We start from the raw sequence: 26,870 nt of genomic DNA, 5'->3' as shown, positions 1-26,870 counted from the left end.
TAAAGGCCTCGATAAATAATAGCGATTATAAATATAATAAAGTTTAATATTATATATTATCTAGTTTTTATACTTAGTAATATAAGTTTAGTAAGTAATTAGTAAGTACTTAATAAGTACTTAGTAATATAAGTAAATCTTATATTTAAGAGAATTTATTACTTATTTTTTTTGCCCTAGATAAGGTTCTTAGCGGGGTCTATATAGGCGAGTAGGTAAAGTTTATATTATCTTTAGCTCGCCTACTACCCAAATGGGTTTACCCGCGCCTATAATGAGTAAACTTCCAACCTCCCGAGTTTGACCCAACCCATCCATCCTTATGTCTATCTCTAACTAGATTATAGAGAAAGCTTTAAAAGATTTAGGCCTCTATTTTATTTATTATCTATTTTAATAAGAAGAATATTCCCTTAAGGAGTTTAGACTATTAATATTTAAAAATAATTAGAAAGAAAATAAATTACCAACGAACTTTTTTATTATTATAAAATTAATGTATAACTAAACTAAGTAGAAAATTTTAATTAAATAGCTAAAAGTATAACTTAATACTAATTAATAATAAATTTATAGAATTATTTTAGAGATTCCAGAATGGATACTAGAGAAAATATTATTTTTCTTTAATAGTTCTAGTAGTATTAGAAAAATATTTTTTATATTAAACCATCTATATATATATATATAGTTAAGGCCTTATTATACTCTATATTATATCTATAAATATTACTTTTACTCTTTTATTTGGAGGTAAAACTATATATAAATATTATAAAATTCTAATCTTTATTAAAAATTATTTAATATATAATATTTCCAAATTTTTTTAGCTAGTAGAGTTACTCTAGTAGATATTTTTACTTATTTAGATTAAGACTCTAATAACTTTAGCTTAGGTATTTAATATTATTAATTAATTACTCTATAATATTTATTAAATTAATTTACTTTTTAGTAATCTACCAATTATTTTAAATAAGAACTTCTAGTAAATTTTATTTATTATTCTAATAAATATTTAGTAAGATATTATTAATACTATAATATATAATACTAATATCTAGTAGAATTTATATATTTTAAGTTTATATAAGAATATAAAATTTTAAAATATCATCTCTAAAAATTAAGCTTTTATAAAGTAGCTAGTAAAGCTTACTATTAATAAATTTTTATAGAGCTGGATCTAGCTTTATCTAGTTATTAAATTTACTATTAATTTAACTACCTTTATAGACTAAATATATCTAAATTTTATAAAGAATTTTATTAATTTAGAGTTTTTTAAAAATTATACTATTATAATATCTTTAAATAAGAATATATAGTTTCTTAATTAGTATTTCCTTACTAAGTTTCTAAAAGAAGTACTTACTTAATATATAATTAATACTACTAATATTAATAATATAGCCTATAAAGAAGTTTTATAGGAATTTCTATAATTTTTAAATTTTAATTTTCTATTATTATTTAAGTTATATTTTAAAATTAATATTTTACTAATATTTTTATAAAATTTAAATTTATTTAAAAAGCTTTATAATAAAATATATTTTATTTTATATTAGGCTCTATATTAATATTTTAAAATTTAAATTAATAATAAAAATTTTAATAAAAATATCTACTTCATTTACTATATTTAATATAAGAATAATACTTTAGATTTTTTATTTAAATTTTATTAGTATTAATTCTTTATAAAGTTAGCCTTTATAATAATTATTAATAAAGTTTGGAGCTAATTATTAGAGTATATTAGAATTAATTTCTATTTTCTTATATTTATATATAACTAATTATATATTATATTATTTTAGGTAATAAATACTCAATAAATTATCATTTTATTAAATTTAGAGGTTAGAAAAAAATTAGTTATAGCTACTACTAATAAATTGGATTAGAATATAGAGAGTAATATTTCTAAAAATATTCTAGTTCTAGTCTCTTAATTTCTTATTAATTTATATCTAGGTTTATTTACTTAAAATATTATATATTAGAAGATACTTAAATATATTTATTTTATTCTTCTAGAGTTAAATACTTTTTCTCTATTTTTATTAACTTTACTAGCTTAATATTATATTTTAGTTAATCCATAATTTAATTATTTTATATACTTTTAAAAATCTTCTTATCTTAATTACCTTCTAATTAATATATTTATTTTAATTACTATTTAGATTATTCATTTTATTATTATCTTCTTTATTATAACTTATTAGTTCCTTTAGTCCAATAGCTAGAATTAGATTTTCTAAATACTACTAAATATATTCTATAATTTTCTAGCTAATAATTATATTATTTATATGGAGAAGATATTAGTAATTATAGAATTTTATAATATTATAAATAATTTTTTTACTAATAATTACTTTATTAAAAGCTATAATTTTCTTTTTATAAAGTATTGGAAAAGTTAATTAGTTTTAACTTTTTAAGCTAAGTCTCTATATATTTAGTCTAGAGACTTAAATAATAAGATATATATTAATATATTAATTAGAATAACTAACCTATATATAACTTTTATTAGTATAATAATTATAATTCTATTAGAATCCACTAAATATTAAATTTTTATTATTTAATTTAAAATTTATTATTATCTATTATTTAGCTTAGTTTTTAAAATATAGAGTTTTATTAAGTTCAATATTTACTATATTATATTTAATAATCTTTACTAGAAGAATACTTATTTACTTTAAGTATTTTATTTAGTCTCTATTGATAATTAAATTATTAGTTTCCATAAATATAAAGGTTACTAATTCTCTATTATTAATTTATTCCAACTAAGTTATCTACTAGAAGTTTAAGTAGCTATTATCTTTAAAATAATATCTAAATTTAGACCTAATATACTAATATAAGTATTTATTTCATTCTCTAATAGATAAATATATAACTAAAATTTTATTTTATAATAAAGAATTTAAATATTTCTACTATATTAATATTTCTATAATATTAATTAAGAGACTATATACTAAAGGTACTAAGTTTAGATTATTATTTATTACCTCCCTCTTTTTTACTTCTAATAATAATATAGTAATAGAATAAATTCTAGAGGAAACTACTAAAGCCCCTATTAGTAAGAAAGCTTACTCTAATTCTCTTAAGTTAAATTTAGACTTAATATTATAGGCCTCTAAGGTAACTCTTCCTTCTATTAAAAAATTTGAAAATTAGGATATTTCCTCTATATAGTCTAAAGATATAGTAGTAGATTTAGATTTATTAAAAAATTCTTTTAGTTTAAACTTAAATAATTTAAATAATTTTTCAAAAGATAATAATAGTAATATTATAATTATTACTTTAACTATTTTATATATTAATAAGTTATTTTATTTAAATAATAATATAAAAGATAAAAATAAGAATTATACTTTAAAAAGGTTTAAATAAATAAACTAGATAATATAGCTTAGGGATAAATATTTAGAGTAATAAAATTATTTATCTCTAAATAAAATCTATAGTAGAAATTAAATACTAAAAAAAAGTTTAAGTATTAGGTATCTAATATTAATTATTAGATACCTAATAAAGAGCTTTTTTAAAGTAAAAGAAGCCTATGTATAAAAAAAGGAAAAGAAATATTTAGAGAAAATACTTTTTAAATTAATACTAATATAAAGAATCCATATTTATAAAATATTATACCAATAGTAATATAATTATATATTAATACTTTTAAGATCTATATTATTAATATATAATACTCTATTATAGTAACTAGGTAACTATAAAATACCTCTACTACTACTAGCTATAAGGTACTAATTTTATATTTATAATTATTAGTTTAATAAAATAAAATTTTAAGCCTTTAATTATTTAATATTATAAGTATCTCTATATATAATTTAGTATTTATTACTCGGTATTATTTACTAATTAGATAATTAATATCTAGTAGTAAGTATAGCTCGTCGCTCGAACTTTCTTATTACTTTATAACTTCAATGTTGATATCTTTGTTTACCTCGGCCCGCGGCTAAGAGTCGCGTGCCCACTTTCCAAAGCTAACTGGCGCTCACGTGAGATAGACGCGCGGCAGACTTCAAAACTCGCTGGCCAATCGAGAATTCACAATAAAACTCCTTGCTCTCCTATTACTACCAACACTGGCCTGCAGCTCTTCAACAATCACACCTAGAGAAATGTTCTGTGTGCATTGAATTCCTCTCGCCGGCGGGCTTCAAGGTCGAAATACAAAAAAAGGGGCCAACCTTGCGGTGGGTCCGGTATATTCATGTCACGTTACTCGGAGTTAATACGGACCAATCACAGCTCTGTCAATAGCTTGCTCCATCCCGAAATGACGATATAACCATTAGTTATTCCTTGGTTTTGCTCCCCCTGAGGAGTCTCGATGTATATATTAAATTACTTCCTCTGAACCCAGGAACCACAGTAGCCCCCTTTGCCCTGCAGTGAGATATGGGGCCTTGCAACCCCTGCCCTGTATCTTGGACGGGAGAGACGAGCTCAGTAGGAGATACACCGTAGCCAGCAAAGCAAGCAGCGATAAACTCCCCCAACCCTTTTTTTTTTTTTTTCCCTCTCGCCTCACGGATAATCACCGGGTTGTTCCTGGTTATCAGGTATTCCTCAGGCGTAGACAGGTTCTATCTGATTGACCCTACATCCTGGATATAGGTAGACTGTCATCGGACGCATATAAGGAGATGTATCTGTATCTGTTAACTGGGCCGGTCGCTCCGCATACTGCATGCTACCTGGCCCATATCGTAACGGCCAAAGCCGAGAGCGGTGACCGCTGGAAATGGACATTCATCCGTGCGGGAAACCAGAAAAAGAGCACCTCTGACGACGTCCATTTCCCATATAAGCCCTGAAACGGGGTGTAGATCGCTCCTACACGGTAAAAGAGTATATGCAGGATCCAGTGCGCCTCATGCGAGTTTAAGCACTGCCATGGAGGTTACTTGCTCCATACTCGGTGCTGGCGAATCATGAATACCATCGACCAGTCTCTCGGAGAAAGATGTCCATCATTCCGCGTCGTTGTGAAATCATCCTCTGGTGATGATGTCGTGATGTCGGTGTCGGTATCGGTGTCGGAGCCGATCTGGCATCGCACAGCTGTCATCGTCTCTCTCCCACCACTCCTTATGACCGTGCCAACTGGCCTACGTGGCTGGCTTGTACCGGGCTTGTCCAGCGAATTGAGATGCTAGTTAAATAGACGGACATGCCGGGCAGATTGGCAGGTCGATCAGCGAGTTATGCCTGGTTGTGCAGCGAGTTGTGCCAGGACGAGCAGACACCGCGGGACAAGACGGCCTGCCTGTTGCTCCGTGTCTTTCAGCTCTTGTACCCCTTCCTCGTTTTTCAGCCTATCGTGTCCCGTGTGAAGTCCAACCGACAGCCGAGAGACTTTTGTGGAGTGGAAAGTAAAGAAGAAGCAGAGAAATGCCGTGGCCTTGTTGAACTTTGGGGAATCGGCGGGGATGAGCTAGCTATTCTGTCTGGCCGTCTCTATATACCGCAGCGCCCGCTCGCCTGAGCCTAGCTTTTCTTGTCTTGACCTCCCGAGATCTTTTGTCGATATCCGCTGTCTTTATTTTTATATAAAATAAATTATATATATATATATATATATATATATTCGTCCTTTCCGGTGGGCGTCTCATTTTATATATAAAATAATTATATATATTTTCGAGTGATCGAGATGCTTGCTCTGTCGCTCGGCTGGCTGCTGCTCGGTAGTTTCGTCCTCTACAGGCTTGCCCTGTACATCCAGACTGCGCTCGCCCGCCGTCGTGCTGCAAAGGAGCATGGCTGCAAGGCGCCGCCAGCATATCCCGATTTCGAACCCATCTTTGGCCTGGGGCTCTTTCTCGAGGCCATCAAGAGCAACAAGCACGACACATTCCTCGAGGACGTCCGGAACCGGTACCTCAAGTACGGCAACACTTTCACCAGCAAGCTCACTGGCCTGCCGAGTATGTGTCATATTCGCCCCCCCTTTTAGCTATAACCGAAGAGCGCCCAAGTTCTAACAGTTGCAGTAATAACGACTTGTGAACCGGAGAACGTCAAGACTGTGCTGGCCGTAAAGTTCAACGACTACCAACTGCCGCCACGCCGCAAAGCCGGCTTCCGCGAGCTCTTCGGCAACGGAGTCTTCACCAACGATGGCGGCGACTGGGAACACTCCCGGGCGATGCTGCGTCCCAACTTCTCGCGCTCCCAGATCGCAGACCTGAATATGTTCGAGCGTCATGTCCGCGAGCTTATCGAGCTGATCCCCACTGACGGCTCGACGGTCGACCTGCAGAGCCTCTTCTTTGGCATGACACTCGACTCTGCTACCGAATTCCTCTTCGGAGAGTCCGCCAGCACTCTGTCCGGCCACCGCAGCACCGCCCCCAAAGGCGACATCTTCGGCCAGTCGTTCGACTACTGCACCGGCTACATTGGGAAGCGTTTCAGGTTTGGGCTGCCGTCCACCTGGGGGAACAAGCAGTACTGGCAAGGAGTCAAGGATGTACATACCTTTGCAGACCATTATGTCAGGAAAGGAATCGAACGGTACAACTCGCGGGAGAAGATTGGAGACGTAGCTGATGAGTCTGGCCGATATGTCTTTTTGGACGAGCTGGTCAAGGAGACACAGGATCCGCTGGTGCTGAGGTCGGAACTTATGAACATCCTGCTTGCCGGCCGTGATACCACTGCCAGTCTGCTTAGTGTGCTATGGAACACCCTATCGAAACGCCAGGATGTCTGGGAGAAACTCCAGGCTGAGGTTCGGAGGCTCAACGGCCGCGCTCCCTCTTTTGAAGAGATCAAGAACATGAAGTATCTCCGCTATACCTTGGATGAGGGTACGTTCTTCACTCCCCCTCCTTAGCCCCCTCCCCCCGGTCAGCCATTAAATCAGCCTAACAAATGATATAGTTCTTCGACTATACCCCGTTGTGCCAGGCAACTCTCGCAGTGCCATCCGGGACACCATTCTCCCTCGCGGCGGTGGCCCAGACGGCCAATCTCCCGTCTTCGTACCCAAGGGAACCTCAGTCATATATAGTGTATACTCCATGCACCGTCGTACCGACATCTACGGCCCGGACGCTCTCGAGTTCAAGCCAGAGCGATGGGAGACCATCCGCCCTGGCTGGGGCTATCTGCCGTTCAATGGTGGTCCCAGAATCTGCCTTGGCCGTATGTCTCTTCTTTATTCCCTACCATTTCTCCGCTCGTATACTAATGGCTATGTCTTAGAACAATTTGCTCTTACCGAAGCTTCCTACACTACAATCAGAATCATGCAGACCTTCAAGAACATCGAGTCAAGAGACCCTCATCCATGGACCGAGCTGCTTACCGTCACTTGTTCTAGCAAATATGGTGCTAAGGTGGCCTTGAGCTGATCGATCTTCTCCTGCATTGAACCTGGGACAGGCGTATATAGTGCTGATGCTTTTTTTTTTTAAAAAAGGGTGGCTGGCGGCTGCGGTTTTCGTTATTTATTAACAATTTGTACATAGCTTGACGACTATACTTACCATGCACATTCATCTCTTTCACTTCTCATCCACGCCCATCCGTCCGCTGCGTCTTGTCTTCTAGCTGCCGGCGTCGTTACTTTTACCTTTTATGTGTTCCCAAACTAATGCAACGAAAGTTCTAGATTATGTAATTTGATATTACATAATCCAGAAACCTACCGCGAAGGCGAAAAGAAATCAAATCGAGTTCAGTTCAATCAACTTCAGCCCAGCAAAAACACCGCCAGACGAGGAGATACTCCCCTGCTGATACTCATCATGGACGTCGATGCACCCCTATTTAACCCTGCGAAGAGACGGAAGTTCATGCGCCGACGAGCTGACGATACGAGACCCGAAGACGAAGTGGAAGCGAAGGCATCAACACCGACTGCGCCTGATACACCGGCATCATCGGCTCCAGATGGCGTGGAAACAGACGAGATGGGAGTCGCTGATATATTGCGACTTCGCAAGAACAAGGCCAGGAAAGGCGGCATCGAGTTCTCGACGTCTCGTTCGTCGCGCAGTGATGCTCTCGTGCCAGCTGCTGAGACCACGGCCGAAGGCCGGTTAAGTGGTATATCAGATCGATTTGTCGGACACTCCGGCCAGAAAGTCGACGTTGACAAGCATATGTACGTAGACCTTTCACCTATGTTCTCTTTCGTCCGTCTTGTTAGCACATTACAAGTGCAACAACTAACGTGATAAGGATGGCGTTTATAGAAGCTGAGATGGCTAAACGTCGCCATGGGACGTTACCGTCGGAAAACAGCGATCCTACCAATCCTGCAGATGGCCAGAACCAGTCGCGGCAGGCGGCGGAACATACGTCTGCTGCCGACCTGCAGCTTCCACAGAGACAGCCTGCAACTCTAGGCAAATTACACGAGATAGACCTCGGACCAGACTCGAAGCTCCAGAACATTGCAAGGACAGAGGCTGCCACCAGGAACCTTGCCAAGGGTGATTCCGCGGCACCCGAAGATGAGGAAACGGTGAACAAAGGCAAACAAACTCGCGGCGGGAGGAGAAGGCGTAATAGCGAAGATATAATGCGAGATCGGCTCGTAGAAGAAGTTTTGCGCGAAAGTAAACGTAAGTTTTGTCACCTTGGTTTTACTTCCTTTTTTCCAGTGCGGCGTTCGCCTTTGCCCATCCTGCACACTAGCTGGAGGGTATTATGCTAACATTACTGGGTTGATCAGTCGATGTCTATGAAGAGCCCCAGAGCCACCTAGATGAGGACGATCAGGCTGCAGATGATCGAATAGCAGATCAGTTCCGTAGAGATTTCCTTGACGCCATTCACTCGAGAAGACGCGGAGCCCGTACCCGGAACACTAAAACCTCCAAGACAGACGCACCACGTGGACCGAAACTCGGGGGAAGTCGTAGTGCCAGAGCAGCCATGCGAGAGCAGCAGAACAAGGCTCAGAAGTAGCTTGCTGGCTTGCGTTCTCCGAAATATATTGCTCCCGGGACAAAACGAGGTGACATGGAAGAGACGAGAGGAGGAGTGGATTCTCTATCAACGAAGCCAGCAACATGTACGGAGTACTACAACCTTGCTCTATACGGAGTGCCCAAGATGCCCGAATAAATGTATGTACGGAGTATTCCAGACTTGATTAACAATGGAGCCCCCATGCCCCATTCTGGTCCTCGAATTCATAAACTCCTGGAGATAACTGGAGATGCTATATATTCTACACGTCAACTTTTTCAAGCCCTCATCCATGCGGGACAGGCAGCAGAGAGCGGCTCGACGCCCTTAATTAAAGGCTATTGGAGTTATTTATGGTATGCCACGAAGGCATACTCCGGAAAAGAGCTCCTTTTCGAAGCGAACGAACGACTCGAAAGAGCGCCAGTCGACTCGTCCTTTTCAGCCTTCAACAGTTCAACCAAGAGTCCAGGCCAGAACCGTCTTGGCCGTGGCTGTGGCTTATGGTCTAGCTTCCCGCCTGCCCTACGGTGGATCAGACCCGCCAATTGCCCAGGGGTTTCCTGACGTTTCTTCATCCTTAATTCTTAAATTTGAGCCTACCCTGGCCCACTATCCTGCTCGAATGTTCTGCAGCTCGCCCTCTTTTCCTTTGCTTGCGGCCCTTCTGTTCACACAACTTTCTTGGAATGCATGACTGAATATATGCCATGTTGGATTGAAACAGCTGCGGACCACAATCAATGAGCGACAGATAAGCCATGCTCCATACCACTAGCAGCGATGTGCTTGTGCCCCGGTGGATACGTGGCGGATGCATGACTGAAGGCCAGCGCGAAAGATGTCCCCCTTAGCTCCATAATTACGCCGTGAATGTCTTGGTTTGCCAGCGAAAGGGGAGCAACGGCGGCCTACGAGTGGCTACACCCTTGCATTGGCCCGCTAAATCTTATGGTCCGGAGAAACGACATGTTGCCATCCAGGTGCGTCGTCTCCAATCACCGGCGGCTGCCCATCTCCTCCCCCAAAGGGCCTCTGCAAAGGCACTCTTGAAACAATATCACCATACCACATACTTTTTCTTACGACAGCAAAAAGTCCCTCCCTTGTTTATCTCCGTCTGTCCTTAACCTTCGCTTGTGTCGTCTTTGCGTTTATCGGTTTTATCTGGGCAGCCGTTTTTCTCGATATCACCAACCGCCCGTCTTTTTTTTTATCCTTCGTTTTTTGCACGGTTATGGAGAGTCGGCCAATCGCTTAGCCCCTGAGGGACGTCAATGCTGAACGGCCTTCGTCTTGCCGCCTTCCCTTTCTTCTATCATTTTCCTTTATTTCCTCATGTTCTCCGCGTGCAAGAATAGAATCAGCATTGTTCCTTTTTGACCGTCTTTTGCATCGTACTATGCGGGTTGACCCTGCTAGTCATACTGTCTTTTAGCCAACGCATTTCCGTCGTTCTCTTGCATTTCCGTACCTTTCTCGACTCTCGTTTTTCTATCCGCTTTGAATTTCACATACGCATATATCGTCCATCGCTCGGTTACAGTCTCCCTCCAACAAAAGTGGCCTGTCAGGCCTGGTCGCTACCCCTTTCGGAAGGCCATACAACTTCGACTCGCCCTTCGGCAGAATGAAGTTCATATCCCTTACCACCGTTGCGTGGGCTTTCCTGTCTCTAAACGCTGGGCTTACGCTTGCTGGAGACGTGCTCAGGAACAATGGGTTTAATTCTTGCCTTCGGAACAGTGACATCGAGATTCAGGAGCTGGATTTCATCCTTAACCGCGCAACCAAGACAGTCACCTACAATTTCGTTGGGATGAACGTCAAAACACAAAATGTCACTGCCACCATTACCATCCTTGCATACGGACAGACGTTCACGCAGAATCTTGATCCATGTTCGTCAGACACGTTTATAGACCAACTTTGCCCTGGTATGTATATACTGCTTTCAACTCAATACGGAAACACCAGCCAGGAGTACTGACGGTTACTTTAGTGCCTGCCGGCCGTTTCACCGCCAAAGGTCAGCAACCGATCTCGGAAGAGTTTGGATCCAGAATACCGACTATTGCCTTCATGGTGCCAGATTTAGACGCCGAAGCTACACTGAAGCTGAATCAAAAAGACGACAAAAATGAACTCTCCTGCATCAAGTCAACTGTTGGCAATGGACACTCCCTAAACACTCCGATGGTATCATACGCTGCCGCTGGGATCTCTGGTGCTGCCCTGGTCTTCTCTGGCGCTGGTGCTGTAGGCACTACCGCTCACCCTGGAGCACCTGGCGCAAGTCCATCTTTCATTCAAGTTATGGGTGTTTTTCAGGCCATTGCATTGAACGGATTGTGTAGTGTGGATTATCCTCCCGTCTATAGGAGCTTTACCAAAAACTTTAGCTTCAGCCTGGGCCTTTTCCCCTGGACAAACCTACAGCAATCCATCGATAACTTTCGGAATGCGACCGGCGGAAACCTCACAGAAAACAGCGTCACCTATCTTCGGAGTCTTCAAGTAGAAAAAAATGGCACAAATGGCACTACTGAGAAGCGCTCGCTTGATCTCACATCCCGCCATGTCCACCTCCTGGCCCGTGATATACAGGAGGAAGTCAACAACCGTCTTAGCGGCATCAAAAAGGGCGTTGAAGAACTCTCTATTCCAGCAGCCAATACTTTCATGACTGTTTTACTTATCTTTGCCATTGTCATCGCTGTCATTGCCGCAGGCATATTACTAGGGAAGGTTGTGTTGGAAGTCTGGGCTCTGTACTCCACGTTCCCAGAGCGTTTGTCAAATTTCCGACAACATTACTGGGGTTTCCTTGCTAGGACCATCACCAACTTGATTCTTCTGCTTTACGGAATTTGGACCCTCTACTGCATTTTCCAGTTCACTCGTGGTGACTCGTGGGCCGCAAAAACTCTTGCTGCAGTCACCCTGGTGCTGTTCACAGGTGTTCTTGGATACTTCACTTTCCGCATCTGGTCCCTTGCCCAACGCCTCAAGAAGACTGAGGGAACTGCTTCAGCTCTGTTTGAGGACAAGGAAGCTTGGCGCAAGTACAGTCTCTTTTACGACCACTATAAGAAGGATTATTGGTGGATTTTCGTGCCTGTTATCGTGTACCTTTTTGCCCGTGGCTGCGTGATCGCTGGTGCAGATGGGCATGGCCTCGCTCAATCTGCTGGTCAGTTTATTGTTGAAGGCCTCATGCTCATTCTTCTATTATGGACTCGTCCTTTCGAAACCAATTCTGGTCAATGGATTAATATCTCCATCCAGGTTGTCCGAGTACTTTCTGTTGCATGCATTATCGTCTTTGTTGACGAGTTTGGTATCTCGAAGACAACAAAGACTGTGACTGGTGTTGCTCTCCTTGCCGTCCAGACTAGTCTTGCGGCCATTTTGGGCATACTTATCTTGATCAACGGTATAATGACACTGTTTGGCAAAAATCCGCACGAGGAGCGCCACAAGGAGAAACGTAAGCATGCTGTTGTACTTCACTTTTACCATTACCGTTCCCCCGGCTAACTTGTATTTTCACAGAAAATTTCGACAGAGATCTAGACAACTTAACTCCACTCGATCCTCGGGGTTCAATTCTACTCAGGCCCAAATCCCACGGGTACATGCACGACGAAGAAGTCGGCAAGCTGAACCATATCTCCCGCTACGAGCCGTACCACGACTCACCGCCATCCAAGCCAAGACATGGCTACAGCGAGAGCACAGACCGACTAGTCCAGCATAGAGGCGGAAGCCCCGAGAGGCCAAGGAGTGCCGGCAGCGACATATCCTTTACGAACAATACTCATCAACAGAATCGGTCGTTGCTGCATTAAGGCGTCATATTATATACATTTCCCTAAAGGTTTCCCTTTTTTCCGTGCATCTCTGCATATTTCTTTCTCTCTGGGGCAAAAATCTCTCATCTTGCATACATAGCCTAGGCGCCGCCCGTCCCCGAACCAAGTCTTCCCATCGATTCCCGACTCCTGACCCTTGACTCGCTTTCTCGCTTTCTCGCTACCTATCCCTCTCGTTCCTTAGCAAATAACCCAGTCCTTTCGTTCCGAGTACATAAAGTTCATGCATATCACTTTGTCTTTCTTTTGTCTAGCTTGCATCTGCGTCCTGTCATTCCTTCACCGAGGTCCCTTCCTCCTTCACTCATTGGAATTTTTTTTTTATTGATTCTTGATATTTTCTTGTTTTACTCTACGGATCTTCAAATTCTTTGTGGTGTGATTTGTTTAAGGCAATGGAGTTCCCATTGGCTTTGTATAAGTGATGACTGTATATCTGAAATTACATATTTGATCGGTTTCACTTGGAGATTAGCACCGGTAGTTGTTGGTTCGTTTTGCTCTGCACGGCTTATACCAAATTCCCAAGCCTCGATACATATGTAGCAGCAGAGTTGCAGATGACTTGAAAAGTTGACTTTTGGTTAGGAAACATAGTTGTTCAATAGGATAGAGTATCGCAATAGAGTTAGGCGATTAATGTACCTAGGATTCGTCCATGAAGCTGAATCAACCCCTAGAGCAGTCACAGTATTCGAGTGTGTTCATTGAAATTGGTATTTGGAGTTTGGTTAACTATCACATTGATGACGTAATTTGGCGCTGAAAAGTCGGCTGCGGCTCAACAAGCGACTTTTTGACATCTTCATTCATTGTTAAGGGCGGCTAGGCGAAGATTTAAAGATCAAACAGGACGGGTGTTGTTATTCACAGCCATGGAGCGGCCTGAGACTATTGCTATGGATGTGGATGGCAATGATTCAGATTACGAATATGAGTATGACCCGTTTGAAACAGAGGTACGTGAGGTCACAGTTTACAATAGACCGCGTGCTAACCAGAGCTACATATAGACAGCTTATATCAACCTCGAGCTATCCTCAGTTAACGGGCCCATACGACCTCCGAGAAAGCGATCATCTACTTCGACTCCAATCCACTCTCCAATTGACCCTTCCATGACACCTTCGCTTGACGGTGACGGAGGGCAAGATCACAACGACCAAGAGCAAGAGTCGCAAAGCCGAATCCAGATAATGGACCTTCACTCGCCTAATCCGATAATTTCATATGGCAACCAGATATTCAGCTGTTCCTGGGCCGACATGATTGGGACGGAGTTGATGTTCACTCGCTCATCCGAGAGGCAGCCAAACTCAACTCCTCCGCTCTGGAGAAATGAAGAGGACAGCAGCGAGCTCCTGTGCGCCAACCGAGTGAGGATTGTGGGCCAAAAGGCCAATTTAATATCCAGCTCGGGCGGTCAGAGCCAAAGCGTGTTTGGGGAGGACATGGGCGACGCATCCAGGATTGCAATGAGCAACCAGGCACGATTCCTGGCGCGGCTGGCGAAGGCGAAACATTCCAGGGGCGAAACCGATGCTGTCAGGACTGTGTTTCCGTTAAAAAAGAGCCAGATTCAGGAAGAGAAAATTGCGGGGTGGAATAGGGTTGAAGCGGCTGTCGCGGAGGCTGAGAGGTTGAATAAATTGGCCCTGGAGGGTGATGGAGATGCAATGCGTGCATTGGAGCAGATGTACGCCGAGCGGAGCAGCAGCGGCCAGGTTTCCAACCAGGGTAGTCGTGGGTCTGGGGTGCAGACGGGATCTACAACGCCTACGGCTAGCGAACCTGCAGGCTCCTGAGGACGCGTTGTTGGATTGAGAGAAATATTTCCCCGACAGTCTCATGACCGCTCGACTACGTTAGGCATTGATTTCTGTAGCCAGCTACGAGCCCATTTTGGAACTTGGAAAAAGACGGTTATTTGAGGATGACTGATACAGAAAGGGAAAAAAAAAATCTCTCATCGGTGTCACGGATACAATATACCCAGTCAGGAGGACATGTGTTCCGGCAAACAGAGGAGGAAGAAAAGAAGCAAGCAGACCACTGTTGTGTGGCTGAGTATTGGGTTGAAGAAGCAAATTCGACATAGGAAACAATATCTCGTTGAGAAAACAGTATGGGAAACACCTGAAGAAACCAGCTCGTTGGACAGGGATATCAAGAAAAGAAGAAAAAGAAAGAAGAAGAAGAAGAAGAAAAGAAGCTGGAAGCCCATCTATGAAAACAACTCCGTTCTATCCCGACCCGAATGCAAATTAAGATTATAATTGCGAAAAGAAAAAGGACGAAAAGCAGCTGAAGATTTTGGACGTTGGCTCGTTGACCGTGTATCCGGGGCGGGACATCAGGACAGGAGTATGTATGATTTTTGTCAGGGTTATGCGGCCGGAAAGAGTCTACCTCCAGCTAGTCGAGCCGGAGGGAAAGCCGACTGGCGATGGAGGAGGTGGAGGTGGGTGCTCGAAGTCATTGTTGCCGGCAGAGATGTACTTTGGCTGGCTGGAGGATGATTGCATGGCTCGCTGGATGTCGAGGCTGAGTGTTGAGACCGAGAGCTGTTTGGTAGATGGGCTAGTTGAGTCGGCACCAGTGCTCGGGAAAGGATGCATGGTATGCGGCAACGAGGAATGAGCAGGCCGGGTCATGGTTGAAGCCATTGTCGATGTGTATTTTTTGGCGGTGGCCGTGGTATTGGCTAAAGATATTTGGTAGATGGAAGGGATCCTGCCCAGTTGATATTGGTTGATAGAAATGACACGTCTTGCAAATGAAGGTTCTTGACGATCAAACGAGCTGACGAATATATTGATTGATAGATTGGACTGATAGCTGTCTGGTATTGCTTGTTTTAATAGCTGACTGGCTAGATGAGGCTATATAACTGTGCCTTTTGAGTCCTTGTTCAACGTCAGAAAATGCGGAGAAGGAAAAGTCTGGGGAAAAGAAAGAGAAGAAGAAAAGAAGAATTCCCAGGGAAGCGGAAGAGACAAAGCTTTTAAATACCGAAGCTGAAAGAAAGAAATAAAGCCAGGGAAAGAAAAATAGAGCTGCAAGGTAATAATTGCAACAATCAAAAAAAGGGGGACGGAAGAGGCAGAACCAACAATCAAGGTCCGTCGCAACAAGCGCTTCTCTCCTTTCCTCGCAGGAGTAACCTTGGTAAGGCATCCATCAAGAAATGAAAAAAAAAAAAAAAACCCCAAGAGAGCGAAAGAGAAGAGAGAGGAAAAAAGAAAAAGATGAAACACGGCAGGCTGCTCCGTCCATGGACTTTTCTAGAGTCGGATACTTGGTGAACTAGCGAGTCAACAAGGTATATGGAGTTTGCCATCCATGTAGCTAACCATGGTTGCTAGCTCTCAGATGTGCTTGACTAGACCAGGGCAGCAGACAAGGTCCCCAAGGGCGCTGGGAAATCCGAAAGTAATAACAGTTGAATAATAAAAACTACGATTCAAACGGAGGATGTGACCAAGTCTGGCTGGTCCGCCCAGCACGCCTTTCCCATGACTGGCTGAGGGTTGAAGATACGAGGGATTTTAAATTATGTTGCGCCTGCGAGGTCTGCTGGAGTGTATGGATTGAGTGGATGGATGCAGAGCGTAGCAGTGCAGTTGTAAATGGAAGATGGTCGGAGAGGCTGTATTGGGTTGCGCAGTATCCGGTTGGCTACCAAGTCCAGCTCCCGTCAGCCCGTCAGCCTGTCAGCCTGTCGACCGGTCCGAACGTGGTGTCAGGGATGGGGAGGAGGGGGGCGAAGGAGAAGGGAGAAAAGGACAAGAGAGGACTAGAAGAGACGAGCGATGGGGGGAAGAAAAGAAAAGAAGACGATAGATGGACGGCTGTGCCAACCGGTTGCTGGGGTTTCCCCAGTTTTCACCCTTTTGTTATGAGGAGGCGCTGGTTACATCATCATCCAGGGGGTGAAAAGGAGATGGAGTTTTGACGGGGGAAAGGGAGAAAGGGGGTTGGAGGGAAAAGGAGTGGTTTGGGCAGAAAGGCAGCCTTCCTGTGCGTCTGTTCGTCTGTCTGTCTTCTGTCTTCATGTTTGATATGAAGATGGAAGCAGGAGCGCCCGCTGGGATTGTCACAGAGCAGCAATTGCGTGATGGAGGGGGAGGATGGGCAGGATACGCCCTGTGTAGTCTATCGTGCATGTACCCGTACATGGCAGAAGGAAGAAAAAAAAAATGACCGACTGGTGATGCGGGCTGCATATGCGTATGTACGCTTAACTTCCGCGGGCCAGGCTCCAAGCTGGGCGATCAAGGTACGATTTGACGGCAAATAAGGTGTAAAATCTTGTTGAGAATAATGGGCTCTGCCACTCTGCAACTAGATAATAATAATATTGTTCCGTGGAAAAGAAGAAGAGAAGACCAAAGCACTCTCTTTTGAATCCGTACTATTAAGCATTGAAGGCAACGAGCCAGCCCTGGATTTTCAATAGTCGAAATAGATGAGCTACCCCAGAGTGATCTACTTGCGGAGTTGATGAATAAAGAAGGACTTCTCTGGGGTGCATCCATCAGGAGGAATAATAATGAAGAAAGAAAGGCGTTGACGGTGTGACAGGGAGACGAGCAAAAGTAATGTTGGGAGCTCTTAATTATATGCCCGTCCCCGTCCAGACAAACGGGAAGGTCAACCGTTCAACGGCCAACCAACAACAACAGAAAAAAAGGGGGGAGGAACAAACGAGACAAGGCCTGGAACAGGTCGCCATCCGTAAGCTGGCCAGCCCGCCTGCGCTGTGGTCTCGTTGTCTCTGATCGGTAAGTCATTGTCTGTCTGGATCGCCCGAGAGGCCCTGTCGGGCGGTCTTTGTTGAGGATGGTTTGGGCTATACACTTTCGAACGGTGAGCCCCTGGTGAAACAGATCAGCAGACTGCCAGCCAGGCGAGTTCCCGGCTGACGAAGAAAGACGGACGACGGCCAAACCAAACCAGCCCGCCGCCGTCGAAGCGAGGAGGTCTAGAGTTGCCTCTTGCAGTCAGCTGCGAAGGATCCTGCTTGTTCGTGGGCTCACCGTCTCCGCAGCTGTCTAGTAGTTAGTTAGCTGTAGTACTCCGTAGGTAGCAGGAGTAAGTAGCAATATCCATGCCTTGCTCCATTGTAAGTACGGAGGAGTAAGTAGTCGTGATTACAGTGTCATCGGGCCTGGAGGCGAGCCGGTCGGAGAATTACCACGACAAGGCGAGTTTGAGAGCAACGCAGCGTCTTCACCTCCGCCGTCTCGCAGTCCCTCCCTCCCTCCCTCCCTTCTCCTGTTGCGCTGCTGTTTCGCTGCTGCGTCGCTTTTGATGCCGCGACGTCGCAAAAAGCAAAAAGGCGCAAAGTCTAGATGCTTAGCTAAGCCAGGAAAAGTCACGGGGCGCTGATTTTTTCACGACACATGACTGCTTAGTCACCATGGCTTAGGTCAGGTGCTCTCCGCTTTTCCCGACGCTTTCCGTCTTTCCGCCGCCGGCGCTTCGCTGTTGCCTCCGCTAGCCGCCCCACGCGAAACTGCTTATTAAGGCGAGCTCTACCGCCTGTTGCTCCTGCCCTTTTTTCTGCCCCTCCTCCTCCTTCTTCCTCCTCGCCGACTCTTATCTCGACGTCAACTTCACGACTTTGCCTGTTCATCTTCAGTCCTGCAGCTGTCCCATGGCTGCGTGCTCTTCACAGCCTCTCCTCTCGCTGCTCCTATAGCTGCAATTCGCTTTCCATAGACCCTTCTTCCACGATATATAGAACCCCCCAGACCGTTTTGTTTTACGAAGCTCCTAGAAAACCGAACCGCAACCATGTCGGACTCCCCTCAGAACGGCGGGCTGCCCTCCCACCCCAAGCCGGCAGCTGATTCGGGCGTTGGCACGCCAACGGGCTTCCAGCGTCCCCTGAACAAGCAGCTGGAGAGCGTTGTGCGCACTCCAGGCCGCCAGCCGTCCCCCCAGCCCACCCATCTCGGTATCCCGGGAGGCCCTCACCGTGTCCTGGCCGAGCAAGGCCCCGGCTACGTGGCAGCCAAGTTCGAAGGCAAGGAGGCACAGATGGTTGCTGGTACGTGATGATAAAGCTGCACAATTGACTGCAATTAATTAATTGCACATTTTGGCCCAAGAGGACTAATTTGGTGAACTCCGATATATAGTGTCCGAGCAATTGGAGAACAATGGCTTCATTCCATACGAATTCGTCGCCTCCGAGACAAATTGGTTCTACAACCTGCTCGGAATCGACGACATGTACTTCCAGACCGAGACCGTCGAAGTCATTGCCAGCCACATCCTCTCCCTTTATGCTGCCAAAGTGGCTGCCTACGCCCGTGACGACAAGCGGCTAGAGATCAGACTCGACAAGGAGGCCGAGGACCACGCCGTCTACATCGACACCAGCAGGCCCGGCGTTACTACCACTGACGGCCCCCGCTACGAGCAGCGTATCGATGAGAAGTACATCAACGGAGCCACGGCTACCGACAGCTTCCGTGTCGAGACCTTCCGCTCTTCCAGCCCACTGCCAGACAACAGCGAGCAGCAGCTGCGTTGCTACTTTGTCTACAAGTGTCAATTCGCCAACCCCAACCCCGATCCTGAGGAGACCAACATTGAGATCGTCGGTGACAAGCTCTTCCTGCAGAAGGCTACCGAAAACACCAAGGCGATCTACCAGGAACTCCTCATCAATGCCGTTGCTCGCTCCGGCCCCGTCATCAAGATGTTCGAGATCGAAGGCAGCCGTGAGAAGAGACTCGTCATTGCTTACCGCCAGGGCTCTGCCATGGGCTTCTTCTCCGCCCTCTCGGATCTGTACCACTACTACCGCCTCACCAGCTCCCGCAAATACCTTGAGAACTTCTCCAACGGCATTACTATTGTCTCTCTCTACCTCCGCCCCACTCCTGGCTACGAGAACTCCAGCAGACACCCCCCAATTGAGGCTGCTGTCCACCAGATCCTCAAGGAAATCTCCCTCCTCTACTGTATCCCCCAGAACAAGTTCCAGGGCCACTTCATCAGCGGCCGTCTGAGCTTGCAGGAGACCATCTATGCTCACTGCGTCTGGGTCTTCGTCCAGCAGTTCCTCAACCGTCTTGGCTCAGAATACACTTCGCTTGCGGCCATTTTGGACTCGAACAACAGTGCTCACGCCGAGCTGCTTTCCAAGCTTAAGAAACGTCTCCGTTCCGAGACTTTCACCTCCGACTACATCCTCGAGATCATCCAGAAGTACCCCGATCTCATTCACAGACTCTACCTCAACTTCGCCAACACTCATTACGTCCAGACCAGAGGCGAGGCTCAGGATGACTTCCTCCCAACCCTCAGTTACCTTCGTCTGCAGGTCGACGAGGTTCTTAACGCCGAGCAGCTCAAGGACCTCGTCTCCAAGACCGTCGTCAGCGAGAACGACAGAATGGTCATGCAGTCCTTCCTTACCTTCAATGCCGCCGTTCTTAAGACCAACTTCTACACCCCCACCAAGGTCGCTCTCAGCTTCCGTCTCAGCGCGGACTTCCTCCCCAAGCACGAATACCCAGACCCTCTGTACGGCATGTTCATCATCATCAGCTCCGAGTTCCGTGGCTTCCACCTCAGATTCCGAGATATCGCCCGTGGTGGTATCCGTATCGTCAAGTCCCGCGACAAGGAGGCTTATGCCATCAACGCCCGCTCTTTGTTCGACGAGAACTACAACCTCGCCAACACTCAGCAGCGCAAGAACAAGGATATCCCAGAAGGCGGTGCCAAGGGTGTCCTGCTTCTAGATGTCAACCACCAGGACAAGGTCGCCGTCGCTTTCCACAAGTACATCGACAGTATCCTTGACCTCCTCCTTCCCCCAGCCAGCCCTGGAATCAAGGATCCCATCGTCGACCTCCACGGTCAGGATGAGATCCTCTTCATGGGTCCTGACGAGAACTCTGCTCCTCTTGTCAACTGGGCCACCGAGCACGCTCGCAAGCGTGGTGCTCCATGGTGGAAGTCCTTCTTCACTGGCAAGAGCCCTAAGCTTGGCGGTATCCCCCACGACCGTTTCGCGATGACAACCTTGTCTGTGCGTGAAAACGTTGAGGGTATCTACCGCAAGATGGGCATTGACCAGACCAAGGTCCGTATGTTCCAGACTGGTGGTCCTGACGGAGATCTTGGCTCCAACGGTATCTTGCTCGGAAAGGAGCAATACGTTGCCATTGTTGATGGATCTGGTGTCCTCGCTGATCCTAACGGCCTCGATCGTGAGGAGCTCACTCGCCTTGCTCGCAGCAGGAAGATGATCTGCGAGTACGACGTTTCTAAGTTGTCCAAGGACGGATATCGTGTTCTTTGCGATGACAGCAACGTTACTCTCCCATCCGGCGAGGTCGTTAACAACGGTACCGCATTCCGCAACACTTACCACCTTCGCCCAGGTAATTACGACATCTTCGTTCCCTGCGGTGGTCGTCCGGAGTCCATCAATCTCAACAACGTTTCCAGCCTCATTGTTGATGGCAAGTCCGTTGTTCCATTCATCGTTGAGGGCGCCAACCTTTTCGTCACCCAGGACTCCAAGATCCGCCTCGAGAAGGCTGGATGTGTCATCTACAAGGACGCTTCCTCGAACAAGGGTGGTGTCACCTCCTCCTCCCTTGAAGTCCTTGCTTCCCTCTCCTTCGATGACGCCGGCTTCACAGAACACATGTGTGTCGCAAAGGATGGAACTCCACCACCATTCTACGACGCCTACGTCCGCGAGGTCCAGGAGACCATTAAGCGCAATGCTCGCTTGGAGTTCGAAGCTATCTGGAGGGAGAATGAGCGCACCGGCGTTCCCCGCAGTGTGCTCAGTGACACTCTCAGTGTAGCCATCACTCAGCTTGATGAGGAATTGCAGAAGTCTGAGCTCTGGGATAACATTCCTCTCCGCAAGGCTACTCTCAAGGATGCTCTTCCCAAGCTTCTCATTGAGAAGATTGGTTTGGAGACTCTTTTGGAGCGTGTAAGTAACTTCTTCCGGCGGCTGACTGTCACTTGAATGTTGCTAATCATCTCTTGTTTAGATTCCCGACAACTACCTCCGATCCATCTTCGGCAGCTACCTTGCTAGCCGCTTCGTGTATGAATACGGCCCCAACCCCAGCCAGTTTGCCTTCTTCGACTTGTAAGTTTAAACCCCGACCTGTAACATAAGCGTGCATGCATGGACCGAATGCTAATGTCCTTTATAGCATGGGCAAGCGTATGCCAAAGGAGGAGATCTAGACCATCTCGCTCCCAACACGGCACGGCACAGGGGCGCGGTCCGACCCCTCCGCTTCCTTTTTGGATAAATGTACCAAGACCAAATAAAAAAAGAACCTTGATGTGTTTTTCTTCCATTTTTCTCTTCCCTTAACGATCCCCATCCCGCCCTGCCACTCCTTATCACGACCGAATCGAAACTAGAATCAATCCCCGGAAACATAAAAAAGCAATCAATCAAGAAAGCAAAGCAGGAAAAGATTAACCCTTTGGTTTTTTTATTTTTCTTTCTATACAAAAGAAATGTACATGTTGACATTTGTTTGAATTTACCTTTTTGCCTTCTCCCTGGATTCGACGATATTCACGACAGCTATGCTCAACCACATGCGCCAAACGAACCAGGACCGAAAAAAAAAAAAAGCCCAGGAGAATATAACTAGACGATAGAACAGTGCTACGTACGATACTTAGAGATATGTGAATAAAAAGCTCAACGAGCTAAATTCTTGCCCCTCTGCTTCCCACGGAGATCAAGAGGGGAAACATCTGCAGAAATTTTCTTGCTGCTAAACTTCCCGTCCCGAAACAACCAACTATAAATAGCAATTCGGCTATTGACTAATCTGACGTCATAATAGGAAAAACTCAGCATTTGCCCCTTTTCCGAAACTCAACCTTAATAACCCAGAAATAGCACTCTGGGAGCCCTGCCAGCGTATATACCAACAGGTTTATATTATAGTTTGTTCCATGCTAGTTACATGATAGGAAAGCGAAGTCACTAACGAACTGGGCCCATGATAGACCTGAACTCTGCGAAATAATATCATGCTTTGTCGTAAGCCATACTCTTCCCGTCTACCCGCAAACTGGAGTAATGGGTTAGGCAGATACGAGAATGACTTTCGGTGAGATAAATGGCTCATTGCTCAGGGTATATGTGAAACGGGGCTGTGGTGGGTTTAATAATATTATGTCCTGTTGGTGTGATTCGCCTGTATTTTCTCTGAAAAAGGTGAGTTGGTGGAGATACGAGGTTTGAAGGGCAAACTTGTTACTGCCAGAAACCATCGCTATGAAATTGCGAAATTGATATACGGATATCGACCCTTTACAGTTTTACCTTGAGGCCTTGAGATACCGCACCAGGTTCATGCACTTTCTTGATTCCATCTAATACCCAAGCATAGCGACCTAGTTACTAGTGGTCTCACAAGGGTTTGACTATTTAGTTACAAGGTAAAACATAAGACCTGTTGTCGAATCGGTGTAGGCTTATGTGCGCACACGTATATACCACGGGAGCAATCTGGGATGCCCAAGATGTACTTGCTAGGGTCTAAAAATCCTATATTATACAATCCTTTCTATATATCTTTAATGAAATTTTGTGATCAACCACTTTGGACCCGATTACTTCATCTCAATAGCGGTCTTAGCCTGCTGTTGCGGTTTCATCCCATCTATTGTGCTTACCTGCTGCGTCGTCGGCTCTTGATCCGGCTTATTCCATAGGCTCCCCTTCATTGCATCAGGAACCTCAATGACCAAGCTCAGCACCAAAGCTACTGCGCACAGTATGGTGCATGAGTAGTACACACTCTGATAGCCGACCAGGCTGAGAACTCCTGCCTTGCTGTCACCGTACTGTTTGTTAATACCATCGGCAACGGCTGTGAGCACCGCAAGACCCAGTACACTTCCTCCGACCTGGAGAGCAACATTGAATACACCAGCTACCACACCCTGGTCACTCTTGCTTGCACTGGATATTACAACAAAATTTGCAGTAATGTACACCACACCCAGACCGGCAATGTATAATATCATACCAGGGAAAGTAAAGTGCCAGTATGACGTCTGAGGGGTGATAAAGCTGAACAGTACCACACCGGGAATGCAAAGCGTCCAGCCGATGACGAACATGGCTCGGGCACCGAGCAAATGGACCAAACGGCCAGCAATTGTGTTGGTAACCAAAGCAGATATACCAACCGGTAGGAATAGGAGAGACGTGTGTAGAGGCGACGATCCATAAGATTGGACCTGGAGAGTAAGGAAGTAGGAGCATGCCTGACGGACGGCATATGTTGCTACAGCTAGGATGAGTGTGAGCGTGAAACTTGGACGAAAAAGACGAGGGTTGATCAAAGCCTGGGGTGCTCGAGATTCGTGCAACGCAAACAGGAGAAGTAACAGGCTCGAAATCGCCAAGGTGGAGATGATAGACGGTGAGCCCCAGCCCGCTGTATTGGCTGAGGTGAGTGCATAAGTCAATAGAAGCAGGCTGGGGACTCCCAGGCAGATCCCAAGTACGTCAAAACGGATCATATGTGCCTTTATGGACCGGAAAAACTTCTTCTCTTCTTGTTCTTCATTTGTAATCTCCCGAGCAGCGGCTGAGCGAGCCGTCTTAGCTCGAGGAAGGAAGACATGGGCCGTTGGCACAACAATACCAGAGAGAATAAGGGAAATCCAGAATATCCAGCGCCAGCTGATAAGGGCCGTCAGCACACCGCCCAGGATAAGGCCAACAATGAACCCCACGCTGCCAGCTGCAGCCCAGAGTCCGAGAGCTTTTGCCCGCTCCACGGGTGAGGGAAAGTATATGGCGACATGAGCTTGGGCAGAAGGAATGGTGAACCCAGCGCCGATTCCCTGGAAAGCGCGGGCGATGACCAGGGCCGTGAAAGTGGGTGCGAGAGCAGAAACAAGCGTAAAGAGCGAGAAGATGTAAGAGCCAAAAAGGAGGACACGACGGTGGCCAAAGATGTCACCACCCCGCCCTCCAAGGATGAGAAAACTCCCAAACTAGGACCTATCAGCTTTCGTATTCTATGTATAAATCGTTGTGATATATGAGGAAGGCGTACCGTCAGCGCATAAGCCGATATGACCCACTGTAGCTTTGCCTGGTCGGTGTGCAGCTGGTCACCAATGGTAGGTAGGGCAATTGTCACAGCTGACAGATTCGAGACTAGAGATTTGATGAGCCTTGGTGAGTCAAGGGAGCCGGAGAATCCGTATTATTATCTTCGAACTCACGGTCAAGGAACATAGCCGAGCAAACCACGAGTAGGATTAGGTTTGGCTGGGCTTCCTCAGCTCCGTTAGGGATGGTGGCCAGCCTCTTCAGAAGCTTCACAAGACTGCCCATTGCTGTGTCGGGACGAAATACAAATTCAGGGAGCAAGCTTTGCACAGGCAGTCACTCGGCAGGGAAGTATTGCGAGCATGAATAGAGCATCAGTAGCTGATTGTCGCTTTTATGGGTATAAGTGTCGTGGATGGGCTCAGAAACACAAGGCTCTTAAAGTGAGTCAACAGCTAAAATGCTGCTGATCTTCTCTCCGCACCACCAAAACGGGAGCCCGACAAGATGTGACTTGATTCCACCTAATACATATTTCTTGATAATATTATGCCTTCGGAAATATAAAATTATACTATTTTCTTCCTTGCTTTCTCGAATGCTTTTTTTAGCATTTCACGCTTTCAAGCGAATAATCTCCGGCCCACTTTTGTGATGCCTTGGAAAAAGTATTCTCCGCCCATCAGCCGGGTTCTGGATGATGATAAATATGGATTCCCATAATCCCATGGTATGCCGACATAACAAGGACGGTTCAATTGGTGATAACAATTTACCGCTGTGTGGGTGTGGGAGAGCAAATGGAGAAGGCTTTAAAGTTTCCGCCGCGGAGGGGCTTAGCGGGCTTAATTTCGACGGCAAGCCATGTGATTGGTCCGGCGGGAGAAGGGACGGGTGCCAAGCCGGGCGGGAAGAAGCTTGAGAGAACCGAGCTCTCTCGACTCGATAGAAGGGAGTCCCAGAGTTAGCGGGCGGAGGGAAGATAGATCAGTCGGCAATAATAGCTACTCTGCAATTACAGGTGGCTAGCCGGAAGGCTTGAGAAAACATCCTAAAGCAAACAGAGCGCCGTGTTGAACGGAGACTGGTAAATGCTGTTTTCCATAGCTGGTAAAGATACCCTCATCCGCCTTGAATAGCACCATATCATAATGATAATCTACACGCAACAGTGAAATTGTCTGTACACGTACGGCCGAATCAGAGTTTAGGAGCAATCTATTGACCCATCCAATATACCATCGCAATGAAGTTATTTAGAAAACATGATAACTAGCTGAGGCTCCACACAGTCATATTGGGCTCTATAATACTGCTAATATCGAGGACGCTACAGCCATTTTGTACTAATATCTCAAAATAACCTCGTTCGCTGCGTTTCCCTCAGGTATTTTGCAATGGGGCTGCGAGAAAGGTCACGCAGGAAACCGGGTCGTATAGATTAAAATCCTCCTTGATAAAATAGTTAATGAGTAGGCAGTAAGATAAGCTAGAGAGTACATATGCCTTCTAATGTCGTTAAATTTTGCAGCCCATAAGTTTAGTACTTAGAAGAACATGGAACCTAATAAATATCTTTGATATTAATATATGGGGTATAATATAATAACCCAGTTATACAAGAAAAGAAGCTGATACGATACAAGTTGTTGTCCAACTCATCCGACGGCTCCTCTCGAGGAGGATGGTTGTCAAGTATGCAATCTCCATGTAGTTACATCTGGTGTGGGATTTATTCCAGATGCATAATTAAAGGCTTTTTTCTATTACTTTTCGGTATGACGGGCCGATTTTCCGGCATAAACTCCAAGGAGGATATGTGGGATTTAATTGATAGATTACCACCAACGATGGGTTGGGAGCGAAGGATGCGGAGCTGAAAGCACTCGACAAATTTCATG

General features: G+C 45.1%; 7 protein-coding genes across 7 annotated transcripts; 5 read left to right on the top strand and 2 right to left on the bottom strand.

Annotated features, from left to right (window-relative positions):
- Nucleotides 1-5,728: 5,728 nt before the first annotated feature.
- Nucleotides 5,729-7,433, top strand: TRV_06704 (uncharacterized protein; the record flags this gene model as incomplete). The annotated part of the gene is made up of 3 exons (XM_003019254.1): nucleotides 5,729-6,002; nucleotides 6,063-6,887; nucleotides 6,961-7,433. 3 exons carry the CDS (start codon nucleotides 5,729-5,731, stop codon nucleotides 7,431-7,433), a joined length of 1,572 nt encoding a protein of 523 aa, XP_003019300.1.
- A 396-nt stretch (nucleotides 7,434-7,829) lies between these two features.
- TRV_06703 (uncharacterized protein) lies at nucleotides 7,830-8,997 on the top strand (the record flags this gene model as incomplete). Its single annotated transcript, XM_003019253.1, has 3 exons — nucleotides 7,830-8,188; nucleotides 8,329-8,651; nucleotides 8,762-8,997. 3 exons carry the CDS (start codon nucleotides 7,830-7,832, stop codon nucleotides 8,995-8,997), a joined length of 918 nt encoding a protein of 305 aa, XP_003019299.1.
- Nucleotides 8,998-10,630: 1,633 nt separating this feature from the next.
- On the top strand, nucleotides 10,631-12,851 carry TRV_06702 (uncharacterized protein; the record flags this gene model as incomplete). Its single annotated transcript, XM_003019252.1, has 3 exons — nucleotides 10,631-10,937; nucleotides 11,003-12,490; nucleotides 12,556-12,851. 3 exons carry the CDS (start codon nucleotides 10,631-10,633, stop codon nucleotides 12,849-12,851), a joined length of 2,091 nt encoding a protein of 696 aa, XP_003019298.1.
- An 899-nt stretch (nucleotides 12,852-13,750) lies between these two features.
- Nucleotides 13,751-15,151, top strand: TRV_06701 (uncharacterized protein; the record flags this gene model as incomplete). The annotated part of the gene is made up of 4 exons (XM_003019251.1): nucleotides 13,751-13,834; nucleotides 13,889-14,571; nucleotides 14,761-14,797; nucleotides 14,822-15,151. The coding sequence occupies 4 exons, from the start codon at nucleotides 13,751-13,753 to the stop codon at nucleotides 15,149-15,151; spliced, it is 1,134 nt and encodes a 377-aa protein (XP_003019297.1).
- Nucleotides 15,152-15,280: 129 nt separating this feature from the next.
- Nucleotides 15,281-16,231, bottom strand: TRV_06700 (uncharacterized protein; the record flags this gene model as incomplete). The annotated part of the gene is made up of 3 exons (XM_003019250.1): nucleotides 15,281-15,743; nucleotides 15,888-16,159; nucleotides 16,229-16,231. 3 exons carry the CDS (start codon nucleotides 16,229-16,231, stop codon nucleotides 15,281-15,283), a joined length of 738 nt encoding a protein of 245 aa, XP_003019296.1.
- A 2,443-nt stretch (nucleotides 16,232-18,674) lies between these two features.
- TRV_06699 (uncharacterized protein) lies at nucleotides 18,675-22,115 on the top strand (the record flags this gene model as incomplete). Its single annotated transcript, XM_003019249.1, has 4 exons — nucleotides 18,675-18,930; nucleotides 19,022-21,852; nucleotides 21,914-22,014; nucleotides 22,082-22,115. The coding sequence occupies 4 exons, from the start codon at nucleotides 18,675-18,677 to the stop codon at nucleotides 22,113-22,115; spliced, it is 3,222 nt and encodes a 1,073-aa protein (XP_003019295.1).
- Nucleotides 22,116-23,510: 1,395 nt separating this feature from the next.
- TRV_06698 (uncharacterized protein) lies at nucleotides 23,511-25,254 on the bottom strand (the record flags this gene model as incomplete). The annotated part of the gene is made up of 3 exons (XM_003019248.1): nucleotides 23,511-24,908; nucleotides 24,971-25,074; nucleotides 25,143-25,254. The coding sequence occupies 3 exons, from the start codon at nucleotides 25,252-25,254 to the stop codon at nucleotides 23,511-23,513; spliced, it is 1,614 nt and encodes a 537-aa protein (XP_003019294.1).
- Between the last annotated feature and the right edge of the window lie 1,616 nt (nucleotides 25,255-26,870).

The sequence above is a fragment of the Trichophyton verrucosum genome, assembly GCF_000151505.1.
Source record: "Trichophyton verrucosum HKI 0517 chromosome Unknown contig00773_1.f1.exp, whole genome shotgun sequence".
Lineage (NCBI taxonomy): Eukaryota > Fungi > Ascomycota > Eurotiomycetes > Onygenales > Arthrodermataceae > Trichophyton > Trichophyton verrucosum.
Note: the sequence above shows the minus strand (reverse complement) of the source record. Positions and strands in the feature narration are given on the sequence as shown.